This window comes from Tachyglossus aculeatus, chromosome 13, assembly GCF_015852505.1.
Source record: "Tachyglossus aculeatus isolate mTacAcu1 chromosome 13, mTacAcu1.pri, whole genome shotgun sequence".
NCBI classification, from domain to species: Eukaryota; Metazoa; Chordata; class Mammalia; order Monotremata; family Tachyglossidae; genus Tachyglossus; species Tachyglossus aculeatus.
Genome location: NC_052078.1, coordinates 3,089,019 through 3,109,677, shown reverse-complemented (window position 1 = coordinate 3,109,677; position 20,659 = coordinate 3,089,019). Strand labels below are relative to the sequence as shown.

General features: G+C 51.0%; 1 protein-coding gene across 1 annotated transcript in view; it reads left to right on the top strand.

Moving 5' to 3' along the window:
• LOC119936071 (KAT8 regulatory NSL complex subunit 1-like) overlaps nucleotides 1–20,659 on the top strand; it is a 119,826-nt gene that overhangs the window by 94,107 nt on the left and 5,060 nt on the right. The window contains exons 6-9 of the mRNA XM_038755453.1: nucleotides 10,283–10,475; nucleotides 14,251–14,416; nucleotides 18,735–18,881; nucleotides 18,994–19,169. Of these exons, the coding sequence (XP_038611381.1) occupies nucleotides 10,283–10,475; nucleotides 14,251–14,416; nucleotides 18,735–18,881; nucleotides 18,994–19,169 (682 nt within the window). The remainder of the gene's footprint in view (nucleotides 1–10,282; nucleotides 10,476–14,250; nucleotides 14,417–18,734; nucleotides 18,882–18,993; nucleotides 19,170–20,659) is intronic.

Genomic DNA, 20,659 nt, shown 5'->3' with positions numbered 1-20,659 from the left:
TTATTAAGCGTTTACTATGTGCAAAGCACTGTACTAAGCGCTGGGGAGTTTACAAGGTGATCAGGTTGTCCCATGGAGGGGGGGCTTACTATATGCAGAACACTGTACTAAGCGCTTGGGAAGTCCAAGTTGGCAACATCTAGAGACGGTCCCTACCCAACAGCGGGCTCACAGTCTAGAAGGGGGAGACAGGCAACAAAACAAAATAAATAGAATAAATATGCACAATTAAAATAGAGTAATAAATTCATACAAAATTGGCACTCTAATGCTAATTGGCACTCTCCTCCCTAGCCAGGCCCACCTCATTTACTTGTCTCTGTCCTCTCCAAGCCCTCAGAGGGGCATTCATTCATTCATTCATTCAGTCGTATTTACTGAGCGCTTACTGTGTGCAGAGCACTGGACTAAGCGCTTGGGAAGTCCAAGTCGGCAACATCTAGAGACGGTCCCTACCCGACAGCGGGCTCACAGTCTAGAAGGGGGAGACAGGCAACAAAACAAAACGTAGTAACAAAATCAAATAAATAGAATAGATAAGTACAAGTAAAATAAATAAATAAATAAATAAATAAATAGAGTTGTCAAAACCCAGGGCTGTTCAAAATCAAATAAATAGAATAGTAAATATGCACAAGGGCCCACAAGGGCCCATGGTCAAGTCATTTCACATGCCTGGGCCCCCGTTTCCTCGCGTCTGAAACGTGCTCCCTCCCCCTCGGACTGTAAGCCCCAAGTCGGACACGGACGGTGTCCAACCTCATTATCTTGTCTCTACCCCCACTTGTCTCTTGTCTCTTGTGGAAGCAGGGTGGCTCAGTGGAAAGAGCCCAGGCTTTGGAGTCAGAGGTTAGGAGTTCAAATCCCGCTCCGCCCATTGTCAGCTGTGTGACTTTGGGCAAGTCACTTGACTTCTCTGGGCCTCAGTTCCCTCATCTGTCAAATGGGGATGAAGACTGGGAGCCCCCCGTGGGACAACCTGATCACCTTGTAACCTCCCCAGCGCTTAGAACAGTGCTCTGCACATAGTAAGCGCTTAATAAATGCCATTAAAAAAAAAAGTCACATAACTTCTCTGTGCCTCAATTCCCTCATCTGTAAAATGGGGATGAAGACTGTGAGCCCCCTGTGGGACAACCTGATCACCTTGTAACCTCCCCAGCGCTTAGAACAGTGCTTTGCACATAGTAAGCGCTTAATAAATGCCATTATTATTATTACTAAGCACTTGGGAGAGTTCAACATAACAACAACAGACATTCCCTGTCTGTTGCTTTGCACATAGTAAGCGCTTAATAAATGCCATTATTATTATTATTCTTACTAAGCACTTGGGAGAGTTCAGCATAACAACAACAGACATTCCCTGTCTGTTGCTTTGCACATAGTAAGTGCTTAATAAATATTATTATTATTATTATTATTATTATTATTACCCCAGCACTTAGAGCCGTGCTCGGGACATAGCAGGCAAGACAGATACTCCGAGTATTTGAGGGATTTGAACTGAAAGGACAGAGACCCTCGGGAGGGAGGTGCCAGGGCCATGGAAAGAGCGGTCCCTCTCCTCCGCCAAATCGTGTGGTGCGGCGGGTTTTCTTAACGGAGTTTGTTAAACACGCCAGGCGCCGTCCTGAACGCCGGGGTAGATACCAACTAACAAGGACGGACTCGTAAAACTACCAGTTTTAATCCCCAATTTCCAGCTGAGGGACCTGAGGCCCAGAGAAGTGAAGCGACTCACCCAAGGCGGCACAGCTGGCGACGAGCGGCCGGGCCCGGGGGGGGAACGGGTCCTCCGATTCCCAGGCCCGGCCTGGGAATTCAAGTGGCACCTCCTCAGGAATCCTTTCGGACCAACTGCGCCTTCCTCCCATCCGCCCCGCACCTTTCACCACCCACCGCCCCAGACCCGCGGCCTTTGTGTGTGGCCACGCCGCCCAGATCGGGTGTACACGCCTTTCACGCGTACACACCCACCACATGTGTGTAGTCTCTGCCTTGTCTCTCCTTGAGGGCAAGGACACGGCTGAATACTTCCATCTCCCGGGACTCCAGCCCGCAATCAATTGTAGAGGTTGACTTAGACTGGTCTAACCTGTTCCAACTCCGGTGTCGGAGGGAGTGTGTGTGTGTGTATCTGTGTGCGTGGGTGGGGGGGACAACCTGCCCCCTCCATTAGTTCATTCATTCAGTCGTATTTATTGAGCACTTACTGTGTGCAGAGCACCGGACTAAGCACTTAGGAAGTCCAAGTCGGCAACATATGAGCCCATTGTTGGGTAGGGATTGTCTCTGTCAGTTGCCGAATTGTACTTTCCAAGCGCTTAGTACAGTGCTGTGCACACAGTAAGCCCTCAATAAATACGATTGAATGAATGAGTGAATGAACATATAGAGACGTTCATTCATTCAGTCGTATTGAGCGCTTACTGTGTGCAGAGCACTGGACTAAGCGCTTGGGAAGTACAAGTGGGCAATGTATAGAGACGGTCATTCATTCATTCAATAGTATTGAGCACTTACAGTGTGCAGAGCACTGTACTAAGCGCTTGGGAAGTACAAGTGGGCAACATATAGAGATGGTCATTCATTCAATCATATTTATTGAGCACTTAACTGTGTGCAGAGCACTGTACTAAGTGTTTGGGAAGTACAAGTTGGCAACATATAGAGACGGTCATTCATTCATTCAATCGTATTTATTGAGTGCTTACTGTGTGCAGAGCACTGGACTAAGCGCTTGGGAAGTCCAAGTTGGCAACATCTAGAGCCGGTCCCTACCCAACAGCGGGCTCACAGTCTAGAAGGGGGAGACAGACAACAAAACCAAACATATTAACAAAATAAAATAAATAGTATAAATATGTACAAATAAAATAGAGTAATAAATCCGTACAAACATATGTACATATATCCAGGTGCTGTGGGGAGGGGAAGGAGGTAAGGTGGGAGGACAGGGAGAGGAAAGAGGGGGCTCAGTGTGGGAAGGCCTCCTGGAGGAGGTGAGCTCTTGGTAGGGCTTTGTTGGGAGGAAGAGAGCTAGCTTGGCGGATGGGCAGAGGGATTGGGGGCATTCCAGGCCCGGGGGAGGATGTGGGCTGGGGATCGACGGCGGGACGGGCGAGAACGAGGTACGGGGAGGAGATCAGCGGTGGAGGAGCGGAGGGTGTGGGCTGGGCTGGAGAAGGACAGAAGGGAGGTGAGGGAGGAGGGGGCGACGGGATGGACAGCCTGGAAGCCCAGGGTGAGGAGTTAGTATTTAGTAGCAGAGGTAGGGATAGAGAACTCAGAGCCGCCAGCCAAGCCCCGTCAGTTCCCAGGGAGACGCCTCCGCCCCTTCCCCCCCCCCCCCCGTCCTTGGCCCCTCCTGGCACCAGAACCCATTGCCAAACTTCCCCCCTGGGGCCCAGGCGCCCACGCCCCGGGGCCGGGCCCAGGGAGGGACACAAGGGAGAAAGGCGCCCGCGGCGCCCCGAGGCACGGTCCGCCAGCAGCCCAGCCGGGAAGAGCAGAGTGTTGTGCTGGCTAGAGCCCGGGACTTTGGAAAGTCATGGGTTCGAATAATAATAATAATAATGATGGCATTTATTAAGCACTTACTATGTACAAAGCACTGTTCTAAGCACTGGGGAGGTTACAAAGTGATCCTGTTGTCCCACGGCGAGCTGACAGTCTTAATCCCCATTTTACCGATGAGGGAACTGAGGCCCAGAGAAGTGAAGTGGCTTGCCCAGAGTCACCCAGCTGACGATCGGCGGAGCTGGGATTTGAACCCATGGCCTCTGACTCCAAAGCCCGCGCTCTTTCCACTGAGCCACGCTGCTTCTCAGCTTCTAATGATGGTAGTTCATTCAATCGTATTTACTGAGCGCTTACTGTGTGCAGAGCACTGTACTAGGGACCAGCATGGCTCAGTGGAAAGAGCCCGGGATTTGGAGTCAGAGGTCATGGGTTCGAATCCTGACTCCGCCACATGTCTGCTGTGTGATCTTGGGCAAGTCACTTCACTTCTCTGAGCCTCAGTGACCTCATCTGTAAAATGGGGATTAAGACTGTGAGCCCCACGTGGGACAACCTGATCACCTTGCATCCCCCCAGTGTTTAGAACAGTGCTTTGCACATAGTAAGTGCTTACCAAATGCCATTATTATTATAGGGGAAGCAGCGTGGCTCAGTGGAAAGAACCCGGGCTTTGGAGTCAGAGGTCAGGGGTTCAAATCCCGGCTCCGCCACTTGTCAGCTGTGTGACTTTGGGCAAGTCACTTCACTTCTCTGGGCCTCAGTTACCTCGTCTGTAAAGTGGGGATGAAGACTGGGAGCCCCCCGTGGGACAACCCGATCACCTTGCAACCTCCCCGGCGCTTAGAACAGTGCTTTAGAGAAGCAGCGTGGCTCAGTGGAAGGAGCCCGGGCTTTGGAGTCAGAGGTCAGGGGTTCGAATCCCGGCTCCACCACAAGTCTGCTGTGTGACCTTGGGCAAGTCACTTAACTTCTCTGAGCCTCAGTTCCCTCATCTGTAAAAATGGGGATTAAGACTGTGAGCCCCACGTGGGACAACTTGATCACATTGTATCCCCCCCCCCCCCCCCAGTGCTTAGAACAGTGCTTGGCACATAGTAAGCGCTTAACAAATGCCATCATTATCATTATTATTATTATTATTACTAAGCGCTTCGGAAGTACAAGTTGGCAACATTGTTACGGACTTACTATGTGCCAAGCACTGTTCTAATGGCGGGGGTAGGTACAAGGTTATCAGGTTGGACGCAGTCCCTGTCCCCCATGAGGCTCATAATCTTAATTCTGATTTGCCAAGTGAAGTCCCGGGCTCTAACCATTAGGCCACACTGCTTCTCCGCGTGTGAGCCCCTTAAGGAACCGGGGCCATGCTTAATTCCCACCCGAGTATCGTCTTCCAGTGCTTAGCGCAGTGCTCGGCACACAGCAGTCACTTAACAAATACTATTTCTACTGCTGTCCGCCGGTCCTATTATCGTTCCCTAACGTGCTCATCATCCCTAGCAATATTATGATATTAAATACTAGAGACGGTCCCTACCCAACATCATCATCATCAATCGTATTTGTTGAGCGCTTACTAGGTGCAGAGCACTGTACTAAGCGCTTGGGAAGTACAAATTGGCAACATATAGAGACAGTCCCTACCCAACAGCAGGCTCATAGTCTAGAAGGGGGAGACAGAGAACAAAACCAAACATATTAACAAAATAAAATAAATAGGACAGATATGTACAGGTAAAATCAATAAATAAATAGAGTAATAAATCCGTACAAACATATATCCGTATATACAGGTGCTGTGGGGAAGGGAAGGAGGTAAGGCCGGGGGGGATGAAACCGGTTTCAACGGAAACCCGTGGGGAGATGAAGTTGGGAGAGGCGGAGATTACCTGGAAGGGATTGATTAATCGATGGTATTTATTGAGCGCTCACTATGTGCAGAGCAGTGTACTAAGTGATTCATGGGTTCAAATCTCGGCTCTGCCAATTGTCAGCTGTGTGACTTTCAGCTTCTCTTGGCCTCAGTTCCCTCAGCTGTAAAATGGGGATTAAGACTGAGCCCCCCGTGGGACAACCTGATCACCTTGTGACCTCCCCGGTGCTTAGAACAGTGCTTTGCACATAGTAAGCGCTTAATAAATGCCATTATTATTATCATTATTATTATTTCTACTGCTGTCCGCCGGTCCTATTCTCGTTCCCTAATGTGCTTATCAACATTATGATATTTTTGCGGCGCTTCCTGTGTGTCAGGCAGTGTTGGAAGCGCTGAGGTAGAGGCCAGTTCATCAGGTTGACGAGGCGCTCTCTGACCCTCCCACCCCAGTTTGGTATTCCCAATCCCCCATTATTCAGATTTTCCCCTTTGTGGATGGTGTAGGTATCCTCCTCCTCTTCTCCGCCATCCTCCTCCCTCCTCCATTAGGCAAGGCAGGTCTGGAAAAGTCGAGCCAGAAAGTTCGGGCTTTTTTTTTTTCCTCCCCAGAAAGTGCACCTCCGGCGTTTAATTTTAGCGGTTTAAATTTAGACCCGTTCCGAAAGCGGTTTGACAGACGTTGTCAGCGCTCTCCATCCCTAGGCACCCCACCTCTGGCTCCCGGCTTTTCCCAAAAGTCATCCCGTCCCCCACTGGAAGACTGGATTCTCCCTCCTCCCAATCCAACAACGTGAGGGCAGAGGATCCCTGAGCTGCCTCTGGAGTTTCCCACCCGCTGCGGCCTCATCGTGCTGTTCCTCCCCCGGGAGTCGCCAGGTTCTCCCCCTTCTAGACTGTGAGCCCACTGTTGGGTAGGGACCGTCTCTATATGTTGCCAAATTGTACTTCCCAAGCGCTCAGTACAGTGCTCTGCACACAGTAAGCGCTCAATAAATAGGATCGAGTGAGTGAATGAATGAATGAATGAATGAATGAATGAAATTTCAGAGCCCGAATCCAGGAGTCAGAAGGACCCGGGCTCTCCTCCCGGCTCCACCTCCCGTCTGCTGCATGATCTGGGGCGAGTCACTTCTCTTCTTTGTGCCTCAGTTTCCTCACCTGTAAAATGGAGATTAAGACTGTGAGCCCCATGTGGAACATGGATTGTGTCCATCCTGATTCTGTTGTATCAACCCCAGCGCTTAGTACAGTTTCCAGCACATGATCCGCCAGCCAGTGGCAGTTCCTGGAGCGCTTACTGAGTGCAGAGCACTGTACTAAGCGCTGGGGAGAGTCCAGTCTAACCGAATTGATAAGCAGGTTCCGAGCCCAGGACTAGCATTTCTGCTTTCAGGACTCCAATATTCAGGCCAAAGTTTTCCCCCAGTTAGAACAGTGGCGGTTTGTACTTCCCAAGCTCTTAGCACAGTGCTCCGAGCGCAGTAAGTGCTCAACAAATGCCATCGAATGAATGAATGGCACATAGTAAGCACTTAACAAATACCGTTAAGAAAAAAAGAAGTGGAGGTTCGACCTTTGCCGATCTGCTGCCTGAAGCTTCCCCCTCCTTCCCGGGCCACAAACCCAGGGCCCACCCGGGTCAGGAGCCCCAGCCCCACGGGCCGGCCTTCCTCGGGAAGCAAGCGTCTGCTCAGAGCACCGGTGAGGATTCCCCACTCCAGCGGACGGACCGGGATCTCAAAGCGGAGCCGGTCGCTTGAGTCCCGTGGTCCCAGGGGAGATCTGGTCCTCGATCCAGGGGCTAGCACACGCGGCCTCCCGCGTCCCCCTCCGGGGCGGCCGGAAGAGAGGGCCCTTTTGAAATATTCCCCGCTCGGACTCAGGCTTTCCGATCTCCCACTTACTGGCCTCCCAGCCTGGTGCGATTTTTCTCTCTCTTTTTTTTTTTGGCCGTTGTAGTTTCCCTTCCCGAGCCGGTTGATGATGATGATGATGATGATGGCATTTATTAAGCGCTTACTATGTGCAAAGCACCATTCTAAGCGCTGGGGATGTCACAAGGTGATCAGGTTGTCCCACGTGGGGCTCACGGTCTCAATCCCCATTTTACAGATGAGGCAGCTGAGGCCCAGAGAAGTGAAGTGACTTGCCCAAAGTCACCCAGCTGACAGTTGGCGGAGCCGGGGTTTGAACCCATGACCTCTGACTCCAAAGCCCGGGCTCTTTTCCACTGAGCCACGCTGCTTCTCTGAGGTTGAAACGTAGCCATTCTGGGCCCTTTAATGTCCCAGCTCCCAGGAGGGAGGAGATTGCCGTGGAGAGAGCGAGAGTGAGGGGGCATCTCTTATCCCTTTATCTGTCGGGAAAGGCCTGGGAAGTGGGGAGGAAGAGGGGGAGGTCGGAAAGCGCAGAAGAGCCTCTGGTGCAGTTTTGGGGGAGGGAAGGGAGGACAGCCACGGGGGTCCCTGAGAAGCAGGAGACCGCCCAGGCACCTCCTCTCGGGAACGTTGCTCCGGAAACGAGGGAATCTCAGACTGCTGGGTCAGGAACTGTGTCAGCAAATCCCCGGAATTGCCCAGCGGAGCATTTGAGGAATAATCTGATGAGATGAAAATGCTCCCCACCACATCATCCCCGCCCCCCCCCCCCCCCCCCCCAAAAAAAAATCATGATCTAGTAGCCTTTTCCAGGTGACTGAAAATAAAGATCAGGGCAGGGTTTTCTCGGGGATTTGCTTCCCGTCTTGCCCGAACAAAACGAGGCGGGTTGCCTTTATTAGAATTTATAGGCTGGGTTAAAGGACTCCGGTGGTTTTTGATTCATTCATTCATTCATTCAGTCGTATTTATTGAGCGCTTACTGTGTGCAGAGCACTGTACTAAGCGCTTGGGAAGTCCAAGTATAGAGACAGTCCCTACCCAACAGCTCATTCGGCGGTTGCTAAATTGGAGGCTCTAACTGGGCTCCTGGGCCGCAGGGTACCGAGCTCCTTTCAGGTTGGTAACGCGATGACTCGGAATGAACTTGGTTTTTCCAAGCTTTTCCTTCCTAGGCGAGATGACTGTCTTTGAGCGCCCTGTGTAATAATAATATAACGATTATGATATTTGTTAAGCGCTTACTATGTGCCAAACACTGTTCTGAGCGCTGGGGTAGATACAAGGTCATCAGGTTGGGGCTCACAGTCTTCATCCCCATTTTACAGATGTGGTCACTGAGGCCCAGAGAAGTGAAGTGACTTGCCCAAAGTCACGCAGCGCAGACAAGTGGGGGTGCCGGGATTAGAACCCACAACCTCTGACTCCTGAGCCCGGGCTCTTTCCACTGAGCCACGCTGCTTACCCGTAGTTTGCGTATTTATATTAAGGTCTGCCTGCCTCTCTATGCTGTTAGCATGTTGTGGGCTGGGAACGTGGCCGCCAACTGTGTTGTACTCTTCCCGGGCACTCAGTACAGCGCTCTGCACACAGTAAGCGCTCAATAAATACGACTGAATGAATGAATGAATGCGAAGCGCCCAGTTAACGCCACTGATGATGATTATCATTATGGTATCATTCCCGGGCCACATTGCAGCGTGGCCCAGTAGATAGAACATGGAATCAGGAGGACCTGGGTTCTAATCCCGCCTCCTCCACTTGTCTGCCTTGAGACCTTGGGCGAGTCACTTCACTTCCCTGTACCTCATCCCCCTCCTCTGTAAAATGGGGGTGAAGACTGTGAACCCCGTGTGGGGTAGGGACTGTGTCAAAGCAGATCTACCTTGTATCAACCCCGGTGCTTAAAACAGTGCCTGGCACATAGTAAGCGCCTAACAAACACCATCATCCATTCAAGTCATTCAGTCGTTTTTATGGAGCGCTTATTGTTATCGTTATTTAAGACCCGTGACGGAGAAAGGCACGCCAGCCGTCCGAACTCCTGAGAAGAGGAATCAATCAATCAATCAATCAATCGTATTTATTGAGCGCTTACTATGTGCAGAGCACTGTACTAAGCGCTTGGGAAGTACAAATTGGCAACACAATAAATTCTAATAAGAGGGTCCGATGAGGGGCGGGCCGGGAGCGCCGGGGAGGGAGGGAGCAGGATGGAGGGAAAAGGAGACCACGCGTGGGGATCTCCTTCCTCCGGACGTTCGCCGGCTTAAGATAACAGACGGACACGGCCCCCCATGTTTCTCGTTAGGAAGGATTCCCGGCTCCCCTTCCCGGGAGGCCGTGACCGAGCGTCCGCGGGGAGATGGCCGCCTTCACCGTCTCATCTGGTTTCAGGAAGTTTCCCAGAGGAAGCGAAACCGGGTTGGAGCCTTCCGACCGTGGAAACGGCCGGGGCTGTTGGGGTGGACACGTGATGGGAAAGAAGCCACTGAGGCGGGAAGGAGAGCAAAGAGTAAAGGGGGCCTTGGCCAGTTCGCTCGTTCGAAGGAATGAGAAGATTAGGACACCGGAACGGGTCTTTCGATGAGGAAATGGGATTAAGCAGAACGTGGAGGGAAAAAGTCACTCCGATTTGCCGGGTTTATTATTTCTTTTTGGACACACGCCGAGCGGGAGGTGGACATAGTGGAATTTGAGGCTGGGGAAGGAGGCCTGTGGGCTCCTCTCATCGGGCCTTGCAGGTGGTTTTGGGAGGGCGGAGGGAGTTCCTTTATTAAAAATTACATTGGAAGTAAGAATAAGAGGAGGTTGTGTGGGGGTGTCTGCATCTGTCTCACTTTTGGTTGGGTATAAATTCGTCCCTGGGGTCCGCGGGATTCTGTCAGGTTCCCTCACCGGGCGGTAAAAGGGGAGACGAGGGTACATCACCATCCCTTTCTGGGGGGCAGCCCGCGGCCCGGCCCAGCCTTAAGCGTGTGACTTGTCTCTCTCCGGCCGGCAGTTTGCGACCTAACCCCTCGGCTGGCGGCCCCGGCCCCGACGAGAGCCTAGGCAAGCGAAAGCGGTGGGACTCCCCCGTCAACCTTGTCTCTCCGCCCGACAGCAGCTGCATCGCTGCCCGGAGCCGCCCTCTGTGCCGCTACAGGAAGCGCCGGCTACTCCGCACCGACGCCGTCTCGTACCTCAGCAGAAAGGTAAGTGGGACCCCCCGGGCGGCCTCGCCTTCCCGCCGCTCCCCGCGTCCATCCCCCCCAGTGGACCGTCAGCTCCCCTTTTTTTAAAAAGAAAAAATGGGTATCTGTGAAGCGCTTACTAATAATACCAGCGATGGTATCTATTAAGCACTTAGAAGCAGCGTGGACCGTCAGCTCCCCTTTTTTTAAAAGAGAAAATGGGTATCTGTGAAGCGCTTACTAATAATACTACCGATGGTATCTATTAAGCACTTATAAGAGAAGCAGCGTGGACCGTCAGCTCCCCTTTTTTTAAAAGAAAAAAATGGGTATCTGTGAAGCGCTTACTAATAATACTACCGATGGTATCTATTAAGCACTTAGAAGAGAAGCAGCGTGACTCGGTGGGAAAGAGCATGGGTTTTGGAGTCAGAAGTCATGGGTCCAAATCCTGGCTCTGCCAATTGTCAGCTGTGCGACCTTGGGCAAGTCACTTCACTTCTCTGGGCCTCAGTTGCCTCATCTGGAAAATGGGGATGAAGACTGTGAGCCCTGTGTGGGACAACCTGATGACCTTGTATCCCTCACAGCGCTTATTATTTTTAAAAAAAATAATAAAAGGAGGAGTCAGGATTAGAACCCAGGTCCCTCTGGCTCCCAGGCCCGACATGGATACAAAGAAGTAAAATTACAGATATGAAGAGCGTGAGCCCCAACCTGATTACCTTCCTATGTGTTTGGCCCAGAGTAAGCGCTTAACAAATGCTATTTTAAAAAAAATAATAAAAGGAGGAGTCAGGATTAGAACCCAGGTCCTCTGGCGCCCAGGCTTGCCAACCTCCTCAGCGTCCTCTGTCTCCCCGCTCACCACTCCGACCCCGGCGGGGCCTTTCCCGTTGTTGGGTCGTTGCGTGTAGCCGAACTGTGCTTTCCGAGCGCTTAGTACAGTGCTCTTGGCACAGTAAGCGCTCAGTAAATACGATTGAATGAATGAACGCCAGCCAAATCGCCTCAGACGGCCCGCCGGAAGCGGTTCGGCCGAGATCCCGTAAAACCCCTTCACCCCCAGCCCCCGTAAAACCCCTTCACCCCCGCCTTCCTTTCCCGGCGGCCGGTTTTCCGAGGAACGCGCGGAGCGATGTTGCCGGTCCGTAAAATGTGTCGTGGAAATAACGACGAGGACCCTCCCCAAGCCGAGCCGCTCGTCACGCGGAGCAGAGGGCGGAACTGCTCAAAGGGGGAGAAGCTCCGAAATCTTGCTCCCACCCGCTTCCGCGTCGCCCCGATTTTTCCCTTTGCCCTCCATTTACGGCCGGATCAATCAATCAATCGTATTTATTGAGCGCTTACTATGTGCAGAGCACTGTACTAAGAGCACTGTACGGATCCGTCCTGCCCCGATTGATATTAACGCCCGCCTCCCCCGCTAGACCATAAGCTTGCCGTAGGCAGGGGATGTATCTAAGCACTTAGTGTTTAGGACAGTGTTGTAAGCAGCGTGGCTCGGTGGAAAGCGCCCGGGCTTTGGAGTCCGAGGTCATGGGTTCGAATTCCGGCTCCGCCAATCGTCAGCTGGGTGACTTTGGGTGAGGCACTTCACTTCTCTGAGCCTCAGTTCCCTCATCTGGAAAATGAGGATTAAAACTGTGAGCCTCCCGTGGGACAACTTGATCACCTTGTGTCCTCCCCAGTGCTTAGAACAGTGCTCTGCACATAGTAAGCGCTTAACAAATACCAAAATTATTATTATTATTAGTGCAGCGCCCTGCCCCGCAGTAAGCACTTGACAAATACGGCCGACGGACGGATGGCAATGGGGATTCGATCAGCCCGGCCCACCCCTTTGGATGAAATGGCGATTAGTGACTCGCTTCCGTTTGAACGCCGTCCAAGAGGACGCCGCTTCTCATCATCAGTCGTATTTATTGAGCGCTTACTATGTGCAGAGCACTGTACTAAGCACTTGGCACTGTACTAAGCGCTTCAGAATGAGGCAGCCTCCCGTGGGCCTCCGGGCCTTCCGCGAAACACTGCGAGGGGTCGGGGGCGGAAAAGGACCCTGAGCCGCTTCCTGGCTTTTGGCACATAGTACGCGCCAGAGAGAGCACGGGCCTGGGAATCGGAAGATCGTGGCTCCTAATCCCAGCCCCGCCATCATCATCATCAATCGTATTTATTGAGCGCTTACCGTGTGCAGAGCACTGGACTAAGCGCTTGGGAAGGACAAGTTGGCAACATATAGAGACGGTCGCTACCCAACCACTTGACCTTGGGCCGGTCGCTTCACGTCCTCTGTGCCTCAGTTGCCCGTAAAGTGCGGGTGGAGACCCTGAGCCCCGGGTGGGATGGGGACCGTGCCAGCCCTGATTTGCCTGCGGCGTGGCTCCGTGGGAAGAGCCCGGGCTTGGGAGTCAGAGGTCACGGGTTCTAATCCCGGCTCCCCCACGTGTCTGCTGTGTCACCTTGGGCAAGGCACTTGGCTTCTCTGAGCCTGGTACCTCATCTGTGTAATGGACATGAAGACCGTGAGCCCCACGCGGGACAACGTGATCACCTTGTATCCCCCCCAGCGCTTAGAACAGTGCTTGGCACATAGTAAGCGCTTAACAAATGCCATCATCATTATTATTATTATTACTACCCCAGTGCTTAGTACAGTGCCTGGCACTTAGTAAGCGCTTAACAAATGCCATCCTCATTATTATTATCACCCCAGCGCTTAGTACAGTGCCTGGCACTTCGTAAGAGCTTAACAAATGCCATCCTCATTATTATTATCACCCCAAAGCTTAGTACAGTGCCTGGCACTTAGTAAGCGCTTAACAAATGCCATCATCATTATTATTATCACTCCAGCGCTTAGCACAGTGCCTGGCACTTAGTAAGCACTTAACAAATGCCATCATCATTATTATTACTATTACCCCAGCGCTTAGTACAGTGTCTGGCACTTAGTAAGCGCTTAACAAATGCCATCATCATTATTATTATCACCCCAGCGCTTAGTACAGTGCCTGGCACTTAGTAAGCACTTAACAAATGCCATCATCATTATTATTATTATTACCCCAGCGCTTAGTAAGCACTTAACAAATGCCATCATCATTATCATTATTATTACCCCAGCGCTTAGTAAGCACTTAACAAATGCCATCATCATTATTATTATCATCCCAGTGCTTAGTACAGTGCCTGGCACTTAGTAAGCGCTTAACAAATGCCATCATCATTATTATCATCACCCCAGCGCTTAGTGCAGTGCCTGGCACTTAGTAAGCACTTAACAAATGCCATCATCATAATTATTATTACCCCAGCGCTTAGTAAGCACTTAACAAATGCCATCATCATTATTATTATCATCCCAGTGCTTAGTACAGTGCCTGGCACTTAGTAAGCGCTTAACAAATGCCATCATCATTATTATCATCACCCCAGCGCTTAGTGCAGTGCCTGGCACTTAGTAAGCACTTAACAAATGCCATCATCATAATTATTATTACCCCAGCGCTTAGTAAGCACTTAACAAATGCCATCATCATTATTATTATCACCCCAGCGCTTAGTACAGTGCCTGGCACTTAGGAAGCACTTAACAAATGCCATCGTCATTATTATTATCACCCCAGCGCTTAGTGCAGTGCCTGGCACTTAGTAAGCACTTAGCAAATACCGTAATTCCCACTATTATTATTGTAAACGCCGCAATTTGGGGGGAGCGGCCACAGTAGTAGTCGTAAACCAACCGCTCCAAGTATCGGGACTCCTTGGTTTGTTTCTCCGTCCTCCCTTGCAGCCTCAGAAACCTCTCCCAGTGAAGTGTAGCTGCGAGTGGCCTCAGACTTGCATCCTGTGCGCCTGCAAGGCCGCCGTGCAGGCCATCGACGTCACCGCCATGACCTTGGAAGAGCGAATCGGCCTGCTGGACTCCGGTTTCCATCCCATCCTCTCATTCCCTCACGGTGAGTCAGTCGGCTCCCGGCCCTCGCCACCCTTCCTCCCTCCTCCTCCCTTCCCCAGTCGCTTTATTCGTGATCCGTTGGGTTCGACTAAGCAGTCGAGGGCAATGGCATCAGGGCAGCAGTCTCTCTCTCGACTGTAAGCTCGCTGTGGCTAGGGAATTGTGTCTGGTTATTGTTGTACTGCGCTCTCCCAAGTGCTTTGCACAGTACTCTGCACACACTAAGCGATGAATAAATACAAACGAATGAATGAGGGAAGGGCAGAGCCAAGGTTAGGAATTTCTCTGCTCCCAACACGGCTATTGCAATTCCCTCTTTCCCCCACTCTGATTCTCTAAGCCTCAGAAAATGCCACACACACACCAGTACATACGTGTGTGTGTGTGTGTGTGTATTTGTGTGTGTGTGACAGAGAGAGAGAGAGAGAGAGAGAGAAAGGGGGGAGGCGGGAGGGGTCAATCAATCAATCAATCGTATTTATTGAGCGCTTACTGTGTGCAGAGCACTGTACTAAGCGCTTGGGAAGTCCAAGTTGGCAACATATAGAGACAGTCCCTACCCAGCAGTGGGCTCGCAGGCTGAAAAGGGGGAGACAGAGAACAAAACCAAACGCACTAACAAAATAAAATAAATAGAATAGATATGTACAAGTAAAAGTAAAATAAATAAATGAATGAATGAATAAATAAATATATATATATATATATATGTACAAACTAAACTTTGAGCCCGCTGTTGGGTAGGGACCGTCTCTAGATGTTGCCAACGTGGACTTCCCAAGCGCTTAGTCCAGTGCTCTGCACACAGGAAGCGCTCAATAAATACGATTGAATGAATGTGTGAATGAGGCGGAGCAACTAGTAGAGGCCCTGGGCGGTAGTTAGCATGAGAAGCGCCGAGGCGTAGGCCCGTCCTCCGGCATCGCTTGGGGAAATTCCTCCCTGCAGTCGCCGGGAGCCTTTTCCGGACAGATGCAAGGAATGGGAATGTTCTGGAACACAGCTGTCCTCTTGGCAGCGAGGATGGCTTGGGCCTCGGGGTGGGGGGAAGGCCGGGAATGGGCGGGCAGGCGCACGTGTGGCTAATTGATTCATTTCAACAAAGTGGCCGTCAACGGGAAGAACTCCGTGGCAACTCTTTTCGGCGTGGGACGCGCGGGCCGTGTCGCGGAGGGGCGGGCGGGCTGATCTGAATTTCAGCGCCGGCCCCAGGGGTTCCAGACAAAGGATAGAGCTGGGTAGCGGAGTCAGAAATCACCCCCAATTTGGTGTCTCCAAGCCCAAAAAGTGCCAAAAGCTGGCTCAACCCTGAGAGTTTTCAGACTCGGCTTCTGCTGTGTCGGTAGCGAGGTGAGCGGGGGCAGCACAGCGCTCAGTACAGTGCCTCGCACACGGAAAGCACTTAGACTGTGAGCCCACTGTTGGGTAGGGACCGTCTGTATATGTTGCCAACTTGTACTTCCCAAGCGCTTAGTACAGTGCTCTGCACACAGTAAGCGCTCAATAAATATGATTGATTGATTGAGACACGATAATAAAAGGAGAGCGAGAGAACAGGCCCCGCTTCTCCAGATCCCCGCAGATCCCGAGGAGCTATTTTGCCTCAGGGAAGGGATGGCATTTTAGGGGCCACTGGCAGTAGACTTCTGGAGATAATAATAATAAGGATAGCATTTATTAAGCGCTTACTATGTACAAAGCACTGTTCTAAGCGCTGGGGAGAATACAAGGTGATCAGGTTGTCCCATGTGGGGCTCACAGTCTTAATCCACATTTTACAGATGAGGGAACTGAGGCCCCGAGAAGTTAAGTGACTTGCCCAAAGTCACACAGCTGATAAGTGGTGGAGCCGGGATTTGAACCCATGACCTCTGACTCCAAAGCCCGGGCTCTTTCCACTGAGCCACGCTGCTTCTCTAGCCCCGCGTGGCTCCATTCATTCAGTCGTATTTATTGGGCGCTTCCTGTGTGCAGAGCACTGTACTAAGCGCTTGGGAAGTCCAAGTCGGCAACATCTGGAGACGGTCCCTACCCGACAGCGGGCTCACCGTCTAGAAGGGGGAGACAGACAACAAAACAAGCGCTTAGCACAGTGCTCTGCACACAGTAAGTGCTCAATAAATACGATTGAATGAATGAAAACAAAACATGTAGGCGGCCTTCCCTGACTAAACACTTCTCTCCTCTTCTCCCACTCCCTTCTGCAACACCCTGACTTGCTCCCTTCATTCATCCTCCCTCATTCATTCATTCATTCAGTCGTATTTATTGAGCGCTTCCTGTGTGCAGACCACTGGACTAAGCGCTTGGGGAGTCCAAGTCGGCAACATCTGGAGACGGTCCCTACCCGACAGCGGGCTCACAGTCTAGAAGGGGGAGACAGACAACAAAACAAGCGCTTAGCACAGTGCTCTGCACACAGTAAGTGCTCAATAAATACGATTGAATGAATGAAAACAAAACATGTAGGCGGCCTTCCCTGACTAAACACTTCTCTCCTCTTCTCCCACTCCCTTCTGCAACACCCTGACTTGCTCCCTTCATTCATCCTCCCTCATTCAATCGTATTTATTGAGCGCTTCCTGTGTGCAGAGCACTGGACTAAGCGCTTGGGAAGTCCAAGTTGGCAACATCTAGAGACGGTCCCTTTCCCGACAGTGGGCTCACAGTCTAGAAGGGGGAGACAGACGACCCAAAAAAAAAAAACATATTAACAAAATAAAATAAATAGAATACGTACAAATAAAATAGAGTAATAAATCCGTACACACATATATACATGTATACAGGTGCTGTGGGGACCTTTCCCGACAGCGGGCTCACAGTCTAGAAGGGGGAGACAGACGACAAAAAAAAAAACTTATTAACAAAATAAAATAAATAGAATATGTACAAATAAAATAGAGTAATAAGTCCATACACACATATATACGTGTATACAGGTGCTGTGGGGACCTTTCCCGACAGCGGGCTCACAGTCTAGAAGGGGGAGACAGACGACAAAAAAAAAAAACCATATTAACAAAATAAAGTAAATAGAATACGTACAAATAAAATAGAGTAATAAATCCGTACACACATATATACATGTATACAGGTGCTGTGGGGACCTTTCCCGACAGCGGGCTCACAGTCTAGAAGGGGGAGACAGACGACAAAAAAAAACAAACATATTAACAAAATAAAGTAAATAGAATGTGTACAAATAAAATAGAGTAATAAATCCGTACACACATATATACATGTATACAGGTGCTGTGGGGACCTTTCCCGACAGCGGGCTCACAGTCTAGAAGGGGGAGACAGACGACAAAAAAAATCAAACATATTAACAAAATAAAGTAAATAGAATGTGTACAAATAAAATAGAGTAATAAATCCGTACACACATATATACATGTATACAGGTGCTGTGGGGACCTTTCCCGACAGCGGGCTCACAGTCTAGAAGGGGGAGACAGACGACAAAAAAAAAAACCATATTAACAAAATAAAGTAAATAGAATGTGTACAAATAAAATAGAGTAATAAATCCGTACACACATATATACGTGTATACAGGTGCTGTGGGGACCTTTCCCGACAGCGGGCTCACAGTCTAGAAGGGGGAGACAGACGACAAAAAAAAAACAAACATATTAACAAAATAAAGTAAATAGAATGTGTACAAATAAAATAGAGTAATAAATCCGTACACACATATATACATGTATACAGGTGCTGTGGGGACCTTTCCCGACAGTGGGCTCACAGTCTAGAAGGGGGAGACAGACGACAAAAAAAAAAACCATATTAACAAAATAAAGTAAATAGAATGTGTACAAATAAAATAGAGTAATAAATCCGTACACACATATATACGTGTATACAGGTGCTGTGGGGACCTTTCCCGACAGCGGGCTCACAGTCTAGAAGGGGGAGACAGACGACAAAAAAACAAACCATATTAACAAAATAAAGTAAATAGAATACGTACGAATAAAATAGAGTAATAAATCCGTACACACATATATACGTGTATACAGGTGCTGTGGGGAGGGGGAGGAGGGGGCTCAGTCTGGGAAGGCCTCCTGGAGGATGAGGCCTTATATGTGGCCAACTTGGACTTCCCAAGCGCTTAGTCCAGTGCTCTGCACACAGGAAGCGCTCAATAAAGACGATTGAATGAATGAATGAATGAACGACGATTGAATGAATGAATGAACGAGAGAGCGGGCTCCCAGTCTAGAAGAAGCCCCAGAGGACAGAGCGGGGCCGGCCCGTGTGGCGGGGGCTCCTCCCGGCCCCCGGAATGATCCGTCCTCTCCTCTTCTCTCTAGGCAGCCCTCTTCACTTGCGCTTCGAGGCCCTCCTGAAAGAGGATCGACTCTCGTACAAGGCCCTGAAGATGTCCCAGCTGAGTCAGGGGGCCCAGGTGCTCACGGCGGCTTACCCGGTGCTCGCTCCGTCCCCCGTCGCCCTGACCGGTAGGTTTGCCCGCAGACGGGGCCGCGCGGGGTCCGGGAAGGCGGCGGCGGCGGGGGGGGGGGGGGGGTGTCACGGCTCCGCGGGTGACGGGTGCTGTCCATCCCGGCGCAGGCCCGCCTCGCAAAGGGGAACGCCACCTGCGCGGAGCGGCCCCGGCCAACCACCGGCTGTTCGCCCCCGGCCACGACCCGCCGAAACCCAGCCCGCTGGCCAACCACCTGCCACCCTACCTGGCGGACGGCCCCCCGCTGCCATCGGCCGCCCAGCCCCCGGCCGGCCACCCCGCGGTGAGTCTGGCCCACTGGGCTCTGGGGGGGACCCCGGTTGCCAAGGAAGGTGGTCCATCCCCAGGGGAGAGCCCAACTGCCGCCTCGTAATACTAATAATAATAATAATAATGGCATTTGTTAAGCGCTTACTATGTGCAAAGCACTGTTCTAAGCGCTGGGGGGGGGATACAGTGTGATCAAGTTGTCCCACGTGGGGCTCACAGTCTTAATCCCCATTTTTACAGATGAGGTCACTGAGGCTCAGAGAAGTGAAGTGACTTGCCCGAGGTCACACCGCAGGCTTGTGGTGGGGCCGGGATTCGAACTCATGACCTCTGACTCCAGAGCCCGGGCTCTTTCCACGGAGCCACGCCGCTCCTCAAGTCTCGTCGTGGACAGGGTCCGGGAATCAGGAGGTCTTGGGTTCTAATTTGGCCCACTCGTCTTGTGTGTGACCTTGGGCAAGTCGCTTCGTTTCTCTGGCCCTCAGTGACCTCATATGGAAAATGGGGATAGAGACTCTGAGCCCTTTCTACATATTTATTACTCTATTCATTTATTTATTTATTTATTTTACTTGTGCATTTCTATCCTATTTATTTTATTTTGTTGGTATGTTTGGTTCTGTTCTCCGTCTCCCCCTTTTAGACTGTGAGCCCACTGTTGGGTAGGGACTGTCTCTATGTGTTGCCAATTTGTACTTCCCAAGCGCTTAGTACAGTGCTCTGCACAGAGTAAGCGCTCAATAAATACGATTGATCGATTGATTGATTGATCTCTCAGTGACCTCATATGGAAAATGGGGATAGAGGCTCCGAGCCCTTTCTCTAGCCCTCGGTGACCTCATATGGAAAATGGGGATAGAGACTCCGAGCCCTTTCTCTAGCCCTCAGTGACCTCATATGGAAAATGGGGATAGAGACTGTGAGCCCCACGTGGAACAGGGACTGTGCCCATCCCGATTTTCTCATATCCACCCCGGAGCCTAGTACAGTGCCTGGCAGAGAATAAGCACTCAGAGAAGCAGCGTGGCTCAGTGGAAAGAGCCCGGGCTTTGGAGTCACAGGTCGTGGGTTTGAGTCTGTGAGCCCCCCGTGGGACAACCTGATCGCCTTGTGACCTCCCCGGCGCTTAGAACAGTGCCTTGCACATAGTAAGCGCTTAACAAATGCCATTATTATGATTATAAATACGACTGAATGAGCTTGTCAGCTGTGTGACTTTGGGCAAGTCACTTCACTTCTCTGGGCCTCAGTGACCTCATCTGGAAAATGGGGATTAAGATTGGGAGCCCCGCAGGGGACAACCTGAGCACTCTGTATCCTCCCCAGCGCTTAGAACAGTGCTTTGCACATAGTAAGCGTTATTATTAGTATTATTATTGGGAGAGGGCAGTGCAACAGAATTACACGGAGCGAGGTTTTCCGGGTTCTGAGGAGGGTAGTGACAAACTAGCGTGGTGTGTTGCCAACTTGTACTTCCCAAGCGCTCAGTCCAGTGCTCTGCAC